The sequence below is a fragment of the Sceloporus occidentalis genome, unplaced genomic scaffold (assembly GCF_023333645.1).
Source record: "Sceloporus occidentalis isolate IW3139 unplaced genomic scaffold, rSceOcc1.0.p SCAF_128, whole genome shotgun sequence".
NCBI classification, from domain to species: Eukaryota; Metazoa; Chordata; class Lepidosauria; order Squamata; family Phrynosomatidae; genus Sceloporus; species Sceloporus occidentalis.
Window position 1 is genome coordinate 2,223,386 of NW_028317108.1, and position 22,528 is coordinate 2,245,913.

At 41.0% G+C, this 22,528-nt stretch overlaps 1 protein-coding gene across 1 annotated transcript in view; it reads right to left on the reverse strand.

Moving 5' to 3' along the window:
• Window positions 1-22,528, reverse strand: part of LOC149281743 (DNA polymerase alpha subunit B-like) — a 65,659-nt gene that overhangs the window by 18,990 nt on the left and 24,141 nt on the right. Inside the window, exons 5-9 of the mRNA XM_089499061.1 lie at window positions 20,047-20,156; window positions 10,308-10,501; window positions 9,688-9,776; window positions 8,808-8,963; window positions 2,436-2,498 (exon numbers count right to left, since the gene is read on the reverse strand). Coding sequence (XP_089355187.1) covers window positions 2,436-2,498; window positions 8,808-8,963; window positions 9,688-9,776; window positions 10,308-10,501; window positions 20,047-20,156 — 612 coding nt within the window. The remainder of the gene's footprint in view (window positions 1-2,435; window positions 2,499-8,807; window positions 8,964-9,687; window positions 9,777-10,307; window positions 10,502-20,046; window positions 20,157-22,528) is intronic.

Genomic DNA, 22,528 nt, shown 5'->3' on the forward strand with positions numbered 1-22,528 from the left:
TGTCTGCCTCAGTATATAGTGATAGGGGTTATGCTGTACCCTCGTCAATGTCTGCCTCAGTATATAACGATAGGTGTAATGCTGTACCCCCGTCAACGTCTGCCTCACTATATAGTGATAGGTGTTATGCTGTACCACCTTCAATGTCTGTGCCAGTATATAACGATAGCAGCTATGCAGTTTTAAAGTGTTTAGGGGGGGGGTGCCACATACAGGATCCGCCCCAGGTGCCAAATACTCTAGGTACGCCCCTGCCCAGAAACACAACCTTTAGGGATGATTAAACTAGTGGAGCTTCTAACTGAAAAACCATTTAACTGAATGAAGGGCACTGGTAAAACAAAACTGTTCGCTTCATTGATGCCTAAAAAAAATTAATCTTGGCATTAATGCCCCTTTAATGCAGGCTAGTTAGATACCATTGGTTTGTCTGCAATATTCTTCAAAAGAATAATGTTACCAATGTAAATTGGGGGAATGAAAATGTATCAATTACAACAAAGCCACAATTCGAGTATGCACTTAAATACACTGTCCCTCACCTAGGATATTGGGGATAGTTCTGGAGTTCAGAGGAAGGCTACACAAATGATAAATGGTTTGCAAGATATACACTCACTGGCCACTTTATTAGTTACATCTTGCTAGTACAAGGTGCTGGAAACATTACTTAGAGATTTTGAACCATATGGACATGATGGCATCACGCAGTTGCCACATCTCAAAGGTGCTCTGTTGGGTTAAGAGCTGGTGACTGTGGAGGCCATTGGAGTACAGTGAACTCATTGTCATGTTTAAGAAACCAGTTTGATGCGAGCTTTGTGACATGGTGCATTATCCTGCTGGAAGTAGCCATCAGAATATGGGTACACTGTGGTCATAAAGGGATGGACATAGTCACCACCAATACCTTGGTAGGCTGTCACATTTAAACAATGCTCAATTGGTACTAAGGGGCCCAAAGTGTGGCAAGAAAATGTTCCTGTCACAGCGCCAGGCTAACAGACTAATATTTTTGTGTTTAGCCGGGTCATGGAGCACTTTTGTGTCCAGTTCCTGATACCGTGACCCGGTAAGATTTTATAAGGTGTTTTCTTTTATAATAGGCCCAGAGACTGAATGTGGCTGCAGCTCCAGCCCTTCAAATGAACAATCCTGTAACCTGGCTGAAGCCCCAGACTGCAGCCTCACTACAGGGGGATAACACAGGTGGGGGAAACCTATTGTATCACTAAAACCCCTCACCTGATACATTGCCTGTGTACTGATTGGATTTGTGACGGGATTGGGGGTTGGGTTCGGTGCACATTGAGAACAAGAATGTTAATAGAATTAAGGATCTATATAAGTTCTGTGTGGTTTTAATAAAAGTTGTTTTACTGCACAAATGGTGCAGTAATGAGGGTACTGACTGGCGGTTCCTCAGCCCTCCAACAGGTGTACCCAGCCTTGGGTACAGTGACACTAACACACCCACACTGTTACACCACCACCAGCCTGAACTGTTGGCAGGATGGATCCATCCTCTCATGTTTACGCAAAATTCTGACCCTGCCATCTGAATGTTGCAGCTGGAATTGAGACTCATCAGACCAGGCAACGTTCTTCCAGTCTTCAATTGTCCAATTTTGGTGAGCCTGTGCGAACTGGAGCCGACAGGAGTGGCACCCAGTGTGGTCTTCTGCTGCTGTAGCCCACCTGCTTCAAGGTTTGACGTGTTGTGCATTCAGAGATGGTGTTCTGCATACCTTGGTTGTCACGAGTGGTTATTTGAGTTACTGTTGTCTGTCATCTCAAACCAGTCTGCCCATTCTCCTCTGACATCAATAAGGCATTTTCGACCACACAACTGGATATTTTCTCTTTTTCGGACCATTTTCTGTTAACCCTAGAGATGGTTGTGTGTGAAAATCCAAGTAGATCAGCAGCTTCTGAAATACTCAGACCAGTCCGCCTGGCACCAACCATGCCACATTCAAAGTCACTTAAATCCCCTTTCTTCCCCATTCTGATGCTCGATTTGAACTTCAGCAAGTTGTCTTGACCTAATAAAGTGGCCAGTGAGTGTAAGTTATCAGGGAAGACTAAGGAATGCAATAGAAACACCTAAATCCTTAAAGGGATACAACAAAGTAGAGGAGGCAAGCTTATTTGAAAGGGGGAGAAATGTTGGAACAAGAGGTCATAATCTAAAACTAGAGGGTCAGAGGCTTAAAAGGTAATGTAAGGAAAATCTACTTTACAGATGTAGTAGTAGATAAACAGAACAGTGACCCAGCAGAAGTGGTAGAGGCTAATACAATGAGGGAAAAGAGAAAGCTATCCTTACTATGGGACCACACCGAGGCCTGATAGGGGTTTGTGTCCAGGAAAGGTTGTTTCTCTATAATATATTAGTTGTGATTTTTCAATAAAGGACAGTGGCATAACTATACCTCATAAAGTTTTGTAGCAACAAACTTTCTTCCAGTGCCGTTAGTGCCTTCCATAACAACCACCTAAAGAACAGAAATTGCAGAGGTTAACATAGCAAGTGAATTTAAATGTGAATGAGAACGGTATACAGCTGTGCAAGTGTTTGAGAAGTCCAAATAAGGTTTAATGTTTTACAACAGGTAGCAATAATATATATATATGATCTCATAAAATGTCCCTCTTTGTACAGGGTCCAAGCAAAATAAAATTAACGCAGCCTTAAAATATTTTGGTTATTTACACAGTACTTGATATGATACATAGGGTTTAAAACTCTGTATCAGACAAACATTATGTAAACCTGCAAGCTTACCATGAATAAAAAAGCTTAATGTGCGCAAACAATCGTATATACACTTCAAACTGACATATATTTATACCGACACTGGAGATATTTTATTAGTGTAAGCATACGTTTAAACTTAAGACAATCTGCAAGGCCATTAGACCAAATTTTAAAGTGGACATTTTGTATGTCTTTGAGACCTTACTACCGCTAGCTGTTCCCATTTGGATTACCCCATTGTCCCTTATGGATCTTCATTTATCCATTAGATCTGCACAACGCAAGACCCTTCTTCAATTTTTTTTTTTTTTTTCTTTAGGATCTTTTGCCATTTGCTTATTTTGCCCACATATATTCTCCAACTTCCCCTAGTGGTCCTGATTTAATTAAAGTTCACTCTTGATTTGTTAACCCCTTAAGGACCGGGCTCATTTTTCGTTTTGTACCCTGTGGGACCGAGGCTGTTTTGACACTTTAAGGCTAGGTTTCCACTTGGGTTTTTGTCCGGCGTTTTTTTTCTTGATGAAAAACGCCAAGAAAACTGCCACTGCATTTTCCTGCGTTTTGGCGTTTTTTTCTGGAGTTTTTTCTGGCGTTTTAGCCTTTCTGTGGAAATTGCTTTTTTTGACCTTAGGCAGTTTTTCCAGCCTTTACAAGTTAGAAGTTTCCCCCAGCTAAAAGGGATTAGGATAAATGGCGAGTATCTGCCCTCTCCTGATGTCATTTACTTGGTAGACCCTTTTGTCTCTTTTCTGTGGTTTGTAAGGCATGCTTTATTCCGAATGTCTGCTCCTCTGGGAAGATTGGCCCCAAATGATGGTGCAAATTGTTTGCTGTTGCTTTTGGCACGCAGGATCCGGTCGCGTATGTTTGTTTGTAATGGCATGTTTGTTCCAAATGGTGTAAAATTCAATATGAACCAGTCCAGGACTTTGTTTTGTGTGAAACTGTTTGTTTTCAGCCTATTTCTCGTAGGACACACAGATACTGGGTCCATCCTCTGCATTGTAACTGTGGAAAAAACGCCATAAAAAACGCCAAGGCAATAAACCCACATGGCTTTTTCATGGCGTTTTTTCTCTCCCATAGACTTCTATTGGAGAAAAAAAGCCAAGATTTCTTGCAAAAAACGCCAGAGTGTGAACATGCTGCAGTTTTGAAAAACTGCCACAGAGCCCAAAAAAGCAGAAAAACGCCAAAGAGGACTGAAAAAACGCCAAACAGAAAAACGCCAAGTGGAAATGGCATTTTGCGATTTCCTATTGAATTACAGCTAACATCTGGCTGCAGCCGTTTTTCACAAAAAAAACGCCAGGTGGCGCTATTGGCGTTTTTATAGGCGTTTTTAGCAAAAAAAAACCAAATGGAAACCTAGCCTTATGGTGCTTGTGTTCAGCTGTAATTTTCTCCTCACCCATTTAGTGTACCCACATAAGTTATATATTGTTTTTTTTCAGGACAAGATGGGCTTTCTTCAGATACCATTATTTTGATCATATCATCTTATTTACTATAAAAATAATTAAAAAAACATGGTGAAAAATTGAAAAAAAAACACATTTTATGACTTTTACTTGAAAAATCTTTTACTCACCTAAAAAAGCAAGTAAAAAAACTAGCTAAATAGATTCTACTACTTGTCCTGAGTTTAGAAATACCCAATGTTTTTATGTTTTTTTGCTGTTTTTTGTAAGTTATAGGGCAATAAGTACAAGCAGCGTTTTATGATTTCCAAATCCTTTTTAACAAATCTGGTCAGTCTGCCTCCATCTCCTCTTTGGAACATCTTTGAAGCCGGTTAACTCAATTTAACCCATTCAAACCATATATTTTTGAAAACTAGACACCCCAGGGTATTCCAAATGCTGTTATTTTAACCCTTTCCATGCACCAATTATACAACTACACTTTGTCAAACTTTGTAATAGTAATTTTTTTTATTTTTTTTTCCACACAAATTGTACTTTAGTTATAGATATACAGGTGCTGGTATATGTCACTGTCAAACAACACCCCAATATGTGTTCAGCAACATCTCCTGAGTACAGCGATACCCCACATGCATGGGTTTGTCAGATTGTTTGGCTGGTAAAAGGCTACTTTTGGGGCATGCGTAATTCAGGTGGTCATTTGGTCATTGTGCCTCCCTCTCCTCTTTGGAATATCTTTGAAGCCGGTTAACTCAATTTAACCCATTCAAACCATATATTTTTGAAAACTAGACACCCCAGGGTATTCCAAATGCTGGTATTTTAACCCTTTCCATGCACCAATTATAGAACTACACTTTGTCAAACTTTGTAATAGTAATTTTTTTTTTTTTTCCACACAAATTGTACTTTAGTTATAGATATACAGGTCCTGGTATATGCCACTGTCAGTCAAACACGCCAATGTGTGTTCAGGAACATCTCCTGAGTGCAGTGATACCCCACATGCATGGGTTTGTCGGGTTGTTTCAGATTTAAAATGCCACATTTGGGAAGTGCGCTTTTTTTCTCCATTTTGGTCAGTCTGTACCTATGCCCTATCTTTGAGCTAGGCCACTCCAATTTACCCCATCAGCCATTTTTTTTATATATTAGACACCCCTTGGGTATTTGAAGTGCTTTTATTTTATTTATTTTTTTTCAACTTTGTTGAGATTTTTGAGAAATTTTAGCACTTGCTCAAAATAATAAACTTTATTTTTTCATTTTATTTTATTTTTTTAATACTTTTTTTATATTTTTTTTTTTTACACATTTTGCTGGTACTGGATGGTTCATCTAGTGACATCACTGCATAAATATTTTTTTTTACTTTTTTTATTTATTTTTTTGAATATTTTACTAATCACATAGTGATTAGAAAGCTGGGCTCCATTGACTTGCATGGTTGAATGCAGTACCTGTATTCAACCAGCAAGTGGAGCCAGTTCTCTAGAGGGTCTGGAGACCCTCTAGCGAACTTTTTCGTCTTTATTGTTTTATTTCCCGGGCCGCCGCCATCTTGCTTGATGGCGAAGATCACCGGCAGCGGCGGCTGTGACCGCTCTCCGGAGCGGTCACAGCCCACCCAGAGGTAAGTGTTTGGTGTCGCTGGATGCCTCCTGATCGATCATTTAAACGCTTTTAAAACGGGCGTCCGCCGCCATACAATGTATGGCGGCTGTTGACGCCCCGGGGAGGGGCCAGACATGGCCCCCGATGCCGATCTCGGCCTTGCTGAATGCCTCGACATCGAGGCATTGCAGCAAGGCCGTTTAAGCGAAGAAAGTGATCCTTGATCACTTTCTAAGCTTATTTAATTTTTTGACGGTTCAGGACCGTCAAAGGTCATTTAGTGACCTTCTTGTTATGACGGTCCTGAACCGGCAAAGGTCGCGAAGGGGTTAAAGAATTGGCAACCACTAAGAGATCTGCATTTATTACTCTGGAAATGATCTTAGCAGGATCCCAGAGTAGCTTTGCCACATCAGGGTTTGGATAATGTTTTATGGGATACTGTTAAATGGTAAATCACACCATATTTATTTTTTTTTTACCACCGGTATAAACATTAAAAAAAAAGTTTGCAAAAATAGAATTTATCTTTTTAAAGCATTTGCAAGGGGAAATTAAGACTACATTAACGCCTTAAAACCTTCATGACGTTCTATGTGGTTATGAAAAACTGTGCCTAAAAATATGAAGGTACAGAACATCATGTATTAAGTAGCTGGGAAATTTGATGACACTGCTTCAGACAAAGACCCTTTATAAGACACCTCTAGTGTCACTTCTAATGAAAATGTCAGGCCACCACAGCATGATCAGACCTGGGTGCCTGCCAACATGGTGGTACCAACTTTTGTCCTGGTATTAGTAGCCACAAGAGACAGCTTATTTGAGTTTTTAACTCACCAAAGCAATCTGTACACCATTCAGTATATAGCAGATCACACAGGCTCATTTTATTCTAGGCACCATTCCTATCATCCCACTAACCCAGTGAAAAAATACAACCTTTTCATTGCTCATGAGGGTGTTTTACGCACTTAAACCTGTAATTTCTTTCAGCATTTCTACACTATGTGCACCCACACAAGGACAGATATAGTTTTCTTTTGATACCATTTTTATGTATAGTCCAACATTCAGTATGAATAGTTCAGTGCCTTGCAAAAGTATTCACCCCCTTGGCATTTTTTATTACAGCCTGAAACTTAAAATGGATGTGTTTGGAGTTTGCATCATTTGAATTACACCACATGCCTTCCACTTTGAAGATGCTAAATATTTTTTTTTGGGACACAAACTAGAAATCAGGCAAAAAATCCCCCAAAAAGCATCCATAACTATTCACCTCCCAAAGTCTCTTGGGGTGCGTCTCTATTAGCTTGGCACATCTAGCCACTGGGATTTTTGCCCATTCTTTAAGGCAAAACTGGTCCAGTTCCTTCAAGCTGGAGGAGTTCCGCTGGTGTACAGCAAACTAAGTCATACCACAGATTTTCAATTGGATTGAGGTATGGGCTTTGACTAGGCCATTCCAGGACATTTAAATGTTTCCTTTAAACCACATGTGTTGTTTTAGCAGTATGCTTAGGGTCATTGTCCCTACGTCCCAGTCTCAAATCTCTGGAAGACTGAAGCAGGTTTCCTCAAGAATTTTCCTGTATTTAGCTCCATCAATCATTCCTCCAATCCTAACCAGTTTCCCAGTCAGAGGAAAAACATCCCCCCACAGCATGATGCTTCCACCACCATGCTTCACTGTGAAGACGGTGTTCTCAGGGTGATGGGAGGTACTGTGCCATACATAGTGTTTTCCTTGATGGCCAAAAAGCTCAATTTTAGTCTCATCTGCCCAGAGTACTTTCTTTCATATATCTGGGGAGTCTATCACATGCCTTTTGGCCAAGAGTAAATCTGTTTGCTTATTTTTTCTTTGTTTTTTTTTCTGGTCCATAAATCCCAACTCTGTGGAGTGTATGGCTTAAAGTGGTCCCTATGGGCAGGTACTCCAATATCCGCTATGGGTCTTTACAGGTCATTCAGAGTTATCTTTGCTCTCACTGCTGCCTCTCTGATTAATGCCCTCCTTGCCCGGTCTGCGAGTTTTGGAGGGCAGTCCTCTCTTGGCAGGTTTGTTGTGGCTCCATATTCTTTCTATTTCTTAATAATGGATGCTCCGTGGGATGTTCAAAGTTTTCGGATATTTTATAACGTGGGTTTGAAGAGCTCCTTGGTCTTCATGTTGCTGCTTGCCAAGTGGTGTGTTGTAGACTCTGGGGCCTTTCAACAGGTGTATATATACTGACATCATGTGACAGATCAAATGACACTAGTCCACCTGTGTGCATTCTAACTATGTGACTTCTGAAGGTAATTGGTGCACCAGGTCTTATTTAGGGGCTTCAAAGAGGGTGTTTTGAGCTGCTAAGCAGCCTCAAATGACACATATGCCTTTCAAAATAAAAGCTGAACATTTCAAGTTTGGTAAAAGGCAATGGGCATATTCTATTTTGTGTCCTGTAACTTCCAGATCATAAGAAGCCTATATACATGGGGTATGTACAGTTCTAAAAAAAAAAATATGTTTTTACCCTTATGTCCTCCTAAAAAAAAAAAACTAATCACTAAATCAGACTTTAATTTACATATGAAGAATTTTCATAACAACAAAGTAACATTGTATGAAAAAGGTTGCCAATTATATTGCGCTCACCGTTGCACTGTGTGCTTTCTCTTTCCTAATCAGTATATTTGCTATATTTTCATTTTATATATTGCCAATTTGGATGTTATTGTTAATTTGGTTTTTTGCCACTTATTGTCACAGTGCTAGGGATTCTCACAGTCTATAAATGAATGCAATAAAATTTAGAATGCGAGTTTACATTGAAGGGTGGGCCAAGGGCCTTGCCAGACATTGGGGGAGAACAAAGCAGAGCTGAAACGGACCATATCAGATATATGTATTACCACCACCTCCAACAGAGGATCCTTGGGCTTATAGACCAGTGCCCTTATTTGCAGGCATGGTTACATTAATCATATTCAAAACAGTCCGTGTGTGTTACCTGTCCTGGAAACAATGAATAATCCTTCAGTTCTGTCAGGTCCACAGGAACGTGCATCCCTGAGGAGTGCTCTCGGTCCCCCTCAAGGATTACAGATTTTGAATTTAATTTCCCATTACTGTCACAGCAAATCTGCCCAAGTACAGTCACATTTTCCTGTTAAAGGTAATAAGAGTTATTTTAACTGAAGGTAACACGAGCCTGACCACTTTTTTCTACCTGCCTGCCTTTTGGAGTTCCTTCTCAAATATGAATTCATTTAGATTAAGATTTAGATGAAGGAGGGCCTACCTTTAGAATCAAACATCTTTTAATCACTCTAACATAAAAGTTACTTTACAATGATTAGGAAAAGTAGTTAATGATTGTTTTTGAATGATATATGGTTAAAAATGTTTTACTCACTTAAGAGTGCCAGTACCAGAAGGCTAATTATTTTTCTTTTCCAAAGCATTTTACCTTGTCTTTATGCCACATTTCATGGCTTCAAAAATCTTAGAGCAGGAAGCCAATATCACTCCTTTTAAAGGATAACACTTAAGATTTCTCAAATTAATAGATTACACACATAAAAGTTACCAATCTATGTATAAGGTAACCATTCAGATGGATGAATAATAATTAGGTAAAAGCAGAACACAGGACATTTTATTTCTTTTGAAGAAAAAGACAGACACTTCTGCTAAAAACAAGATATCGGAATATATTTTGACAACCTGGTTACACCCAAGACATTAAAGGGTGGATATTAAAGCTTAACTTGCGTCCATTTCATGCAATACTCAAATTATTTGACTAAGTAGGAGGGGTGAAATTGCTGCTTTGATCTAAGATATACCGCTGTTTGTTAGTAAGTAGGAATAAATAAAGGCCGACTTACCTGAGCTGGGAAAGAAACAGATGTAAATTCCTCAATATGGAAATTATTTTTCAGAGACTCACCAAGCTCTTCTATTTTACTGCTTAGAACTAGAATCAGGATAAGATGTTAGATAGGATTGTGGAGTATCATTAATGCCGTCAGCCTGGTACTTAATGTTATAGTCTCCAAAATGTGTTTGGTTTTTTTAATTAAAAACATAAACCTAGTACAAAAATACTTAAACACCACACTGCAAATTTTAACATCAGAGGTATAGTGCTACAAACATTTTAAACATGGACATAGCTCAAAGTGCCAACTATACAATCCCAAGTAGAACACATTAAAAGAGGAACTTTTATCACAATGATAAACAACTAAAGTTACAAATAACTGGTTTATGTTAATCAGGTAATTGGTAAGAGAATAATTGGTTTAGAAGTAAGGGCATAAATTTACATTGAGGAAGCCGAACCTCAAAACTGTCAAAAAGTGGCAAACTAGTATATAAAAACTACTACATTAGAGCAGCATATATATTTTTTTCTTTCCAGTTATTTCAGGAAAACAAATCTATGAAGCACTGTATTTCCAGGTGTAGTTCTATTCTGCCAAGTACATTATAGTCCCAAGCATACCTTCTCGGATGTCTGTCAGCTTTTGGAACATATACTTGTAAGACTTGGTAAGAGGCTCCTCATGGCAAGTGAGCATTTCTACAGTGGTGTTTTTTCCACTGCCCCCGCTCCAGGTTGTCCCTTGTATTTCACCATAGGATGTCACTACCTCCCCACGGTTCCCACGAGAGCTGTACTTCTGAGATGGAGTCGCGCTAGCAGAAATGGATACAATGTGTTTTATATAAAATAAAACTAGCACTTAAGCAACAAATAACAGATATGAACCTGAAACGCTGGCTCTCGTTTTTAGCTGGTAAAATTAAAAATTAGAAAAACTTTTTAGATTCACTGTGCAGAGCATAAGTTAATCAGTTTTGCTAATGTAATAGGTTAATAAACCAATATGCCTAATTTATATATATATATATATATATATACACACATACACATATCTACGTATATTTATTACACACACATATCCACATACATACACACACACACACACACACACTATATTAGGGCTGCAACAACGAATCGATGTAATCAATAATGAAAATCGTTGCCATTATCTATTAGTTGAATCGCCCATACCTCCACCGGCTGCTCCAACTAGACACCAAGGAGTATGGAGCACGGGCGGTAAGTCTAGGCGGGGCAGTGTCCTGATTTCAGAAATACCTAATGTTTATAGATTTTCCATACTTTCCCAGCACTTATAGGGAACATACTACAAGGTGTACATTATTTGTAGAATTTTTATGCTTGTAATTATTATTTATTGTATTATTTTAGTGATTGATTTTTTTAAATCACTTTTTTTTTATCTTATGGTTTCTCACTCTCCTCCCTGCAATCCCCCTGCACTGATCACACAGCATCTGTGCCTCATGGAAGGACAGGATATCCCCTGCAGGGTCTGGACAGACTCTGCAGAGGATATCCTTGTCCTCCGATGACCTTCCGGGTGACAATGCTGGCTTCTGCTGTCAGGGGGGGGGGGGGTGGTGGTCTGGACAGCCTGATCTCCCGTGCAGCGGCAGGGATGTGTCCCTGCTGCTGCAAGAAGGGCAGGACGTACCGGTACGCCCATAGGGGATTCCTGGGATGCATTTTTTGGACGTACCGGTACGTCTATAGGGGACTGAAGGGGTTAAGTACCATGCAGTTTTTTTTTCCTTTTTGTGCCCTTTGGGACCGAGGCTGTTAACACTTTTGCGGTGCTAGTGTTTAGATGTAATTTTCTTCTCACTCATTTAGTGTACCCACACAAGTTTTATATTGTTTTTTCCGGACAAGGACTTTCTTCACATACCATTTTGATCATATCTGATTTTTTTTTTTAAATTATATATTATATATATAAAAAATTGAAGGGAAAAAAAAAACAAAAAAACCACACACATTTTCTGACTTTCACCCCAAAAAAATCTAAATAGATAAAAAATACCCAATGTTTTTTTGCTTTTTTCTGCTAGTTATTGGGCAATAAGTATAAATAGTGTTTTGCTATTTTAAAACCATCTTCTTTCCCATAGCTGGTCATTCTGCCCCATGTGCTATTTCAGGTATCTTTGAAGCTGACCAATGCAATTTACCCCATCAAGCCACCAAGACACCTCAACCCTTTCCATGCACTTATACCACCCTTTGTCAAACTGAGGTAATTTATTTTGTGTTTTTTTAATCACTAAAATTGCGCTTCAGGTATGGATTTACAGCTCCTGGTGTATGTCACTTTCAAACAAGACCCCGATATGTGTTCAGCAATATCTCCCGGGTAAAGTGATACCCCACATGCATGGGGTATTGTCGGGTTGTTTGGGAGCTAAAACGTCTTATTTAGGACTAGACACACCAAGGTATTTAAAATGCTAGTATTTTAACCCTTTCCATGCATGAGATTGTACCACCAGTCTTTGGCAAAGTTTGTGGATGTAATTATTTTTTTTTTTTTTATTTCCACACAAACTGTACTTCGGGTATAAATCTATAGCTCCAGGTATACGTCACTATCAAACAACGCCCCAACGTGTGTTCAGCAACATCTCCCAAATACATGGGTTTGTCGGGTTAAAAAGGCCACATTCCTCCTGCCCCCATTTTGGTCAGTCTGTGTCTATGCCCTATCTTTTGAGCCCGGCAACTCCAATTTACCCCATCAAACCATTCATTTTGTACAGCGCTAATTTTACCACTTGCTCATAATAATAAACTAATTTATTTTTTTTTATTCTTTTTGGAATTTTTTTTTTTTTTTTTTTTTTTTACATTTTGCTGGAACTGGATGGTTCCTCTGATGCATAGTTATTTTTAAACGTTACCACTTTTTTTTTTTTTTAAAGCTCCCCCCCCCATATTTTGTAAATATTTTACTAATCACATTGTGATTAGAAAGCTGGGCTCTACTGGCTTGCATGGTTGAATGCAGTACCTGTATTCAACCTGCAAGTGGAGCCAGAGTTCTCTAGAGCAGGGGTCCCCAACCACCGGGCCACGGACCGGTACCGGTCTGTGGCCTATAAGCAACTGGGCCGCACGGCGGTTCCGGGCGCTAGGCTGGTGTTTATATCTTTTTCATTTAGCCCTACTGCAGGCAAACAACAGGGTGAGGATACGCCCGCAGCGCTGCAGGGGACCTGGATCCTCCTCTCTGGCAGCCGTGGACATTTCTGTGATGCAGACAACCCTGCTGCTGCCGGCACCGGGGCTTCTATGAAGGAGCGCCAGTGTTACATGACCTTACAGGGCACCAGCATAGAAGCCCCGGCAGCAGTGGAGATTATCTGAGCGCATTGCACAGACTTCCCCCGGCTGCCAGAGATGAGGATACCCCTGCAGGCAGGCATAAAGCATATCAGGGGACAGAGTGGCATATTGGGGGACAGAGCGGCATAAAGCATATCAGGGGGCAGAGTTGCATATCTAGGGGAGCAGAGTCTCATATCAGGGGACCATAAAGCATATCTGGGTGGGAGCAGAGTGTCATATCTGGGGGGGGACAATTTTATGTGCTTTTTATGGATGGAAAGACAACCAGAGAAGTTGCAAATATATTTCGTTATATTTTAAATTTAATAATAATAGAAGTAAAATGCACAATAAATGTAATGCACTTGAATCAAACCCAAAACACCCCGCCCGCAGGGGACCGCTGCTCTAGAGGGTCTGGAGACCCTCTGGCGAACTTTTTTTTTTTTTTTTTTTTTTTTTAAAGGATGCGCCGCCATCTTGCAAGCAAAATCACTGGCAGTGGCAGTTGTGTCACCTCTCTCCGGAGGAGTCACAACGCGTCCTGGGGTGAGGCATTACAGCAACACCGTTTAAGCGAAGAAAGTGATTGGAGATCACTTTCTAAGCTTATTTAATGAAATGACGTGTCAGGCACGTCATTGGTCGTTAAGTGACTGTTTTTGCGTGACATGCCTGACCCGTCAATGCATGTTAAGGCGTTAAGAGCTCAGTTAATTGAACCATGGTACTGTGATAGTATGCTATCTTTGCAATAAGTCAGTTTGTGAAATTTAAACCCTGCTAGATATTCTACAATCAACTGTAAGTGGTATTATTGGAAACAGGAAGCGTTTAGGAACAGCAGCAGAAGACAACAAAGTCACAGAGCAGGATCACCGAGTGCTGAGGCACATGGTGCCTAAATGTTGCTAATGCGTCGTGGCTTGGGTTTCCATGGCTGAGTAGTTCTATACAAGCCTCCCATCACCAAGTACAATTCCAAGAATCGGATTTAGTGCTGTAAGGTACGCTGCTACTGGACTCTGGAGCAGTGGAAATGTGTTCTGTGGAGTGATGGATCACGCTCGGTTTGGCAGCCTGATGGGAGAGTCTTGTTTTGGCAGATACCAGGATAACATTACCTGCCTGACTGCATTGTGCCAAGGGTAAGGGTTTGGTGGAAGAGTAATAATGGTATAGGAGCTGTTATTTAGTGTTTAGGCCCCTTAATTCCAGTGAAGGGAAACCTTAATGCTTCAGTATACCAAAACATTATTGACAGTGCTATGCTTCCAACTTTGTGGAAACAGTTTGGGGAATGCCCTTTCCAATTCCAGCATGACTGTGCCCCAGTACACAAAGCAAGATCCATAAAGATCTCCAGATTGTAAGCTTGTTTGAGCAGGGCCCTCCTCAACTGTTGTCTCTGTAAGTCAATTTGTTATGTTACATACTACTTGTTTTGCCTGTCCACCCATTGTACAGCACCACGCAATTCGTTGGTGCTATATAAAACAAATAATAAAAATAAAGATATGGTTGGATGAGTTTGGTGTGGAAGAACTTGACAGGCCTGCAGAGAGCTCAACCCCATCGTACATCTTTAGGATAAACTGCCAGGCCTTCTCATCTAACATGTGCCTGAACTCACAAATGCACTACTGGAGGAAAAAGCAAAAATTCCCACAGAAATACTTCAGAATGGTGGAAGCTGTTATAACTGCAAAGGGGGGAACCAACTACATATTAATGTCTACATATTTAGAATGTAATGCCATAAAAGTCCCTGTTGAAGTAATGGTCAGGTGTCCCAATACTTTTGTCCATATAGTGTGTGATATTATATTACCCATTTGTACAGCACTACGGAATTTGATGGTGCTATATAAAACAAATAATAATAATGGTATGTTGTGGTACCTAGCCGGTTGAAAGAAACCCTAAACATTGCAAGAGTGAAGGTATGCAAAAAATACATTTTTGTGCTACCTCCCTTTGCCAAAATACCAGCTCTTCCTGTAATGCCTGATGAGGTTGGAGAATACATGGCAAGGGATCGGAGCTGGTGGACTCTTCTTTTCACCCCCCCATTTTCTATGAGGTTAAATTCAGGGGACTCGGCTGGCAACGGTAAGAACTTGATTTTGTAGTCCGTAAACCATTTTTTGATTTTGATGCATGTCTTGTCATTGTCCTGCTGGAACAGGGGTGGGCAATTAATTTTCCCATGGGGCCACATGAGAAATTGGAATGGTTTTAGAGGGCCAGACCAACATACGAAGGCTCCATGCACATTGCCGTAATGGGGCCGTATTCCAGCCGCCCGATTTGCGGCCAGAATACGGCCGCCATTGAAAATGAATGGCGCTGTAATACGGCGCGGTGAGCAACCGGTGTTTCCCAAGGTCCGCAATGAGCATCCTGGCACTCAGAAGTTACAGTGGCATCACTTACTCAGCATCGGGAAGCAGTGAAACTACAAACTCCGAAGCCTTGTCCATTTTGTTAACTTATGTGCTGTTTAATAAAGTTATTCAAGCCTACGTCATTGGTAGAGGTGCTTGAATAAGTAAGGCCTGAATAACTATTAGCACAGCACAGAAGTGAACAAAATGAACAAGGCTTCGGAGTGCATAGTTTCGCTGCTTCCCGTTGCTGACACCGGACTCATTGGTGAGTCACCAGTAGGGCTGCAACTAACGATTATTTTAATAATCGATTAGTTGGCCGATTATTTTTTCGATTAATCGATTAATCGGATAAAAAAAACCAATATGCTAATTTTTTGTTTATTTAAAATAATTTAATGAACTGGATGTTAAAAAAACAACTTAAAATTTACATTAACATTCTTATTTTGTTATGATGTAATAAAAAAACAATATTTTCAAAGTACAAAAACCCAAACACAATATTTATGAAACAAAATAACCCCAAACATTCTGAAAAGAGGTGGACTATTACTGTTCAAGAAACTTTGCCCCAGCCCTGGCACTTTGCACCCAGCACTTTGCACCCAGCCCTGGCACTTTGCACCCAGCACTCAGTACTTTGCCCCAGCCCTGGCACTTTGCACCCAGCACTCAGTACTTTGCCCCAGCCCTGGCACTTTTCACCCAGCACTTTGCACCCAGCACTTTGCACCCAGCCCTGGCACTTTGCACCCAGCACTTTGCACCCAGCCCTGGCACTTTGCACCCAGCACTTTGCACCCGGCACTTTGCACCCAGCCCTGGCACTTTGCACCCAGCACTCTGCACCCAGCACTCTGCACCCAGCACTCTGCACCCAGCACTCTGCACCCAGCACTCTGCACCCAGCCCTGGCACTTTGCACCCAGAACTTTGCACCCAGCCCTGGCACTTTGCACCCAGCCCTGGCACTTTGCACCCAGCACTTTGCACTGTGCCCCTGCACCCAGTCTCCAACTCTGCCCTGCACCCAGCCCTGCCCCCACATTCTGCCCTGCCCCCACACTCACACCCTGCACCCACTCTGCCCTGCACCCACACTCACACTCTGCCCTGCACCCCCACCCTGCCCTGCACCCAGTCTCCTGCCCTGCCCCCACACTCACACCCTGCCCTGCATCCCCACCCCCACTCTGCCCTGCACTCCCACCCCCACTCTGCCCTGCACTCAGTCTCCTACCCTGGCCTGCCCCCCCACCCCCACTCTGCCCTGCATCCCCTGAAACCCCACCCCCACCCCCGCGAATCGCTCTGTGCGAATGGAGCCACTCGCACAGAGCGAACCGCTCTGTGCGAAAGGAGCCACTCGCACAGAGCGAACCGCTCTGTGCGAACGGAGCCACTCGCACAGAGCGGTTCGCTCTGTGCGAACGGAGCCACTCGCACAGAGCGATTCGCTCTGTGTGAACGGAGCCACTCGCACAGAGCGATTCGCTCTGTGTGAACGGAGCCACTCGCACAGAGCGATTCTAGTCACCAGGACACTCTTTGCGGGCCGGTCCGAGCTATTCAGCGGGCCGGATGTGGCCCGCGGGCCGTGCTTTGCCCAGGTCTGTGCTGGAAGATCCAACCATCCTCTTCTAGGTTGATTCAGAACATTTCCAGTTGACTGGAACTTCTTAATTATTGCCCTGATGGAAATAGGCATTTTCAATGCCTCTCTCATTTTCTTATAGCCACTTCCCATTTTGTGAAACTCAACAACCTTTTGCCACACACCGCAGCTAAACTCCTTGGTCTTAACTAGGGCTGCAACTAACGATTATTTTAATAATCAATTAGTTGGCCGATTATTTTTTTGATTAATCGGATACAAAAAATTGCAATTTTTTTTTTTAATTGAAAATAATGTAATAAAAAAAGGTACAATTTACACTTTCATCTTTTTATCGCAATGGCATTTCTCTAGTCACCTTCTTATTTTACCGACATAATAATAAAAGCTACAAGAACCAAGACACAGTGTTTCTCAAACTAGGTTTCAATACAAAGTTATTAGTAAGTATTAATTCATATGTTAACTATTTTTCTTATTTAATAAAAACTATGAAAAAAAAGCCTTGTTTATATTTTCTTTTATTTACCAAACTGCTCCCAGTTATGCATATCTGACCCAGCTTGCCACTCTGCCCCCAGATATGCCTAAACCTCCTATACGCCAGAGATTCCACTGTGCCCCTGATATGCCTTATACTCCTTATATGCCAGCGATATGCAACTGAGACCCCTGATATACCTTTTACCCCCAGATATGTCTTATGCCCCCCTGATATGCCTAATATCGATAAGCCTTATACCCCCTATATGCCACTGTGCCCCCTGATATGCCTTATAACTTCCAATATGCCACTCGCCCCCATTTATGCCTTATACCTCCCTATATGCCACTGTGCACCCTGATATTCCACTCTGCCCCCCCATAAATGCCCTGCACCACCCTGAAATTCGTTATACTCCCTGATTCACCACTCTGCCTTCCCCAGATATGACAGTCTGAAATTCATTATACCCCCCATACACCACTCTGCTACCCTGAAATTCATTATACCCCTCCCATACACCACTCTGCCCCCTCCCATACACCACTCTGCCTCCTCCCAGCAACGGAGGTTCACAAGACACCAGGGAGCCGGGTAGAGAGGCAGAGTGGTGTATGGGAGGGGGGGGGGGAGCCAGAGTGGTGTATGGGAGGGTGGCTCCCATATTTATAATATTTATATATATTCATAATATTTATACCCCTGTGAATATGGACTAAAATCTCTGAGGAATGTTTCCAGCACCTTCTAGAAAGTATGCCATGAAGAATGAAGGCAGTTCTGAAGGCAAAAGGGGAGTCCAACCCTGTACTAGCAAGGTGTACCTAATAAAGTGAACAGTGAGTATGTATATACACATACACTCTCCATTACTAAAAGATATTATTATTATTATTATTATTATTATTATTAATAATAATAAAAGCAGCTATGTATGTTAACGGTTAACTATAAAAAGCTTTTTTTTCATAAAATTTTCCTCATAGTAACAATCTTTATTCCTCTTATACTAAATGTGTGAACTAATTTCCAGTACTCAACTATTCTCAATTCTCCTTACGCCATCTAAGAATTATCTTAAATGGCCCTGTGTGATAATACTGAGTTAAGTTAGTGAGATTTCTCTGTAGATTTGTTTTACATGACTGTTGCTTATGTAAATAAATTGGCATTATATGAAACACTATTAGGAGATACTCTACTCTACTCTTTTAGGGCAGCAACAACCAATCCATAAACTTGATAATCGATAATGAAACTCGTTGTCAATTATTTTCACTATTGATTAGTTGAATTGATTTATTTGAATATAAGATGGTTTTTTTTCCCAGAACAAATGCTCTGAAAAATACCCCCCCCCCCCCCAAAAAAAAACCTCACTCAAATAGAGGTCTGACTATAAGACTAAGCTCCACAGTGCTGAAGGGGACCTGGATCCTCCTCTGGAAGTCGATGGACGTCTGCGCAATGCACGCAGATAACCGCTGCTGCTGCCCGGCATGACATGACCTTCCGGTGCTCCGTCACAGAAGCCCCGGCAGAAGTGGTGGGCAGCAGCAGAGGTTGTCTACATGCATAATGCAGACTTTCACCGGCTGCTCCCACTAGACACCAGGAAGTCTGGGGATGCATTGGCATGTCTGGGCGGCAGAGTGGCATATCTGGGGGCAGATTGGCAAACAAAAACAAGAAATGCATTTTTCTCAATCAGAGTTTTTATTAAATACGAAAAAATAGTTTACATGTAAATTAATATTTACCACTAAAACTTTATAGGTATTAAAATCTAGTTTGAGAAATATTGTGTTTGGGTTCTTGTAAAATATAGCTTATTATGCCATAGCAATACTCTAAGAAGGCGATTAGAGTAATGCATTTTAATAAAGAGATAAAAGTGTTGTATGCACAAAGTACAATAACATGTTAATGTAAATATTACGTTTTTTATTCTGTTTTTAACACCCAGTGTGTTCATTAAATTATTTTAAACAAAAAAATGCATATTGGTTTTTATCCAATTAATCAAAAAAATAATTGCCCAACTAAGATTATGAAAATAGTTGCAGCCCTAAACTCTTCCCCTTTCTGTGCACCAGCATTTTATACTTACTACATTAATGTTATATCCTAATTTTCCCAATTCAGCTCACACACAACTCTGATGTCTAAATTATCTGTGCATGCCCTCGCACTTTTTACATTCCATTGCACACAAAACAATTATCACCAGTAGTATAGACTAAGTCTGTTATTTTGTATTCTTATAGTTCTTATATAGAACACCGATAATCACAACCAATTGAATTACAGACATGTAGTACACATACACACACACATATACATATATATATATATATATATTTATATTTTTTTTTAATCCCCGCGCTGAATGATACTCCTTGCAAAATTTGAAGTTTGGATTGTGTTGTGATCCTGATGAGAACACAATATAATAAACTTCTCAAGAATTTAGGAAGGCACTGAATGTTTTTACAGAGGTAAAGGCAAGTGAAATACCTGGGTGAAAAGCTGGCAGGAGAGAACAGAAGGTGGGGGCTTCGATTTATAGATGAAATCCGTTTGGATTGAGGATTTTCTGGTGTGGATAAAATTCGCTTCTGTGATCCCTATACGAATGGGAAAAAGGAATGGGGTACAATATCAGTTTGTTAAATTGTAAAGTGCAACTGTTAGCCTACGGGCTTTGTCGTAAGGGGGTTAAAAGGAGTCGTTAGCATGACAATAGTATAAAACCAAATTCATTTTGTCATTAACCTGTTCATGCTATGGGATGTAGTATATCCTACAAAACATGTACAGATTTGTCCTATGGCTGATCAGTCTGATCACCCATTGCTTGCTCTAGCCCTACATAGAACTACATAAACCTAAGTGATGTTGCCATGACATCAAAAGAGGACAGTGCTTTCAGAAATATAACATATTATTAGGGCTGCAACTAACTATTATTTTCATAATCGATTAGTTGGCCGATTATTTTTTCAATTAATCGGATAAAAAAAAATGTACATTTTTCATTTATTTAATAAAGTAACGTAGGATGTTAAAAAAAACAACTAATAAAAATGCATTTCTTGTTTTTATTTCCCAACCTGCGCCCCCCCCAGTTATGCACATTTGAGCCCAGGCTTGCCACACTGCCTCCCAGAAATGCCTTATTTACCCTATATGCCTTATACCCCCAGATATGTCACTCCGTCCTCCCCAGGTATGCCGTATACCCCCCCTGATATGCCATAGTGCACTCACAGATTTGCAGACTCGTTCACAGACACAATACTTTTATAAATAAATACGGGGTTAATCTTCACTGCCGTCAGGATTTAGATTCACCTCAGTTTGCCCCCCTTTACCTCTAACTGCACCTTAAGTTAACTTTTTTAATTAATTAAATTAACCTCAGCATTAAATTAACCCTGAAGAGAAGAACCCATTAACCATAACTGCCCCTAAATTAATCCTGAAGACCCCATCAACCACAACTGCCCTTAAATTAACCCTAAACACCCCATCAACCACAGCTGCCCCTAAATTAACCCTAAACACCCCAACCACAATTAACCCTAAACACCCCACTAACTATAACTGCCCCTAAATTAACCCTGAAGACCCCATCAACCACAATTGCCCTTAAATTAACCCTGAACACCCCACCAACCACAACTGCCCCTAAATTAACCCTAAACACCCCATCAACCACAATTAACCCTAAACACCCCACTAACTATAACTGCCCCTAAATTAACCCTGAAGACCCCATCAACCACAATTGCCCTTAAATTAACCCTAAACACCCCATTAACTATAACTACCCCTAACTTTCATCAGCCCAAATATTAATCTTATACTCACCAGTTAGATGAGTTCTTGAGCCATGTCGACGGTATAGTAAATGGGCGGGGCCAATTGGCACTTTGGCCCGGCCCCTTTCTCCCTGTCCCTCCTTGCAGCCAATCGGCAGTGACTGCAGGGAGGGACTGGAAAATGGAAGTGGGCGGGCCAATCGGCAGTGACCGCAGGGAAGAACTTTAAGTAGGAGCTGCTGCTGTGAGTCAGACACTAAACGGATTATAAAACGAGGGATATTTTGGTACTGGGTTAATCTTCACTGCCCCCAGTAAACACTCCATTAACCATAACTGCCCCTAGATTAACCCTAAACACCCCATTAACCATAACTGCCCCTAGATTAACCCTAAACACCCCATTAACCATAACTGCCCCTAAATTAAGCCTCACCTCCCCTAACTTTCAACAGCCCAAATATTAATTTTATACTTACAGTTAGATGAGTGTCTTAGCCATGTGGGACCGGGAGAAAGGAAGGGGCGGGGCCAGTTGTCAGAGTTACTGCAGGGAGGGACTGGTAAGTAGGAACTGCTGTGAGTCTCACTGAAACGGATTATAAAACAAGAGGTATTTTTCAGAGCATTTGCTCTGAAAAAAACCCTCATTTTATAATCGATAAAAATCGATTCAACTAATCGATAATGAAATTCGTTGGCAACGATTTTCATTATCGATTAGTTGTTGCAGTCCTACATATTATATTACCAAGGCTCATTGCCTAGTATGCTAGAAGATGACAAAAGATGCCTCACAATCATCCCTACTACCCCCATAAATCAGATTAAAAACAAGGGTCACCTACTGGAAATACAAGGGCCTAACTCCATCTGAAGTAGGGCTGCAACTAACGATTATTTTCATAATCCATTAGTTGGCCAATTAATCAGGATAAAAAAAATAAAGGATGTTAAAAACAAACGGCAGAATAAAAAAAACTGATAAAAATGCATTTCTTGTTTTTATTTCCCAACCTGCCCGCCCAGATATGCACATCTGAGCCCAGGCTTGCCACACTACCTCCCAGATATGCCTTATATACCCTACATGCCTTATACCCCCTGATGCCCTGTGCCCCAGTATACCTTAAAACCCCGGATATGCCACTCCCTCCTCCACAGATATGCCTTAT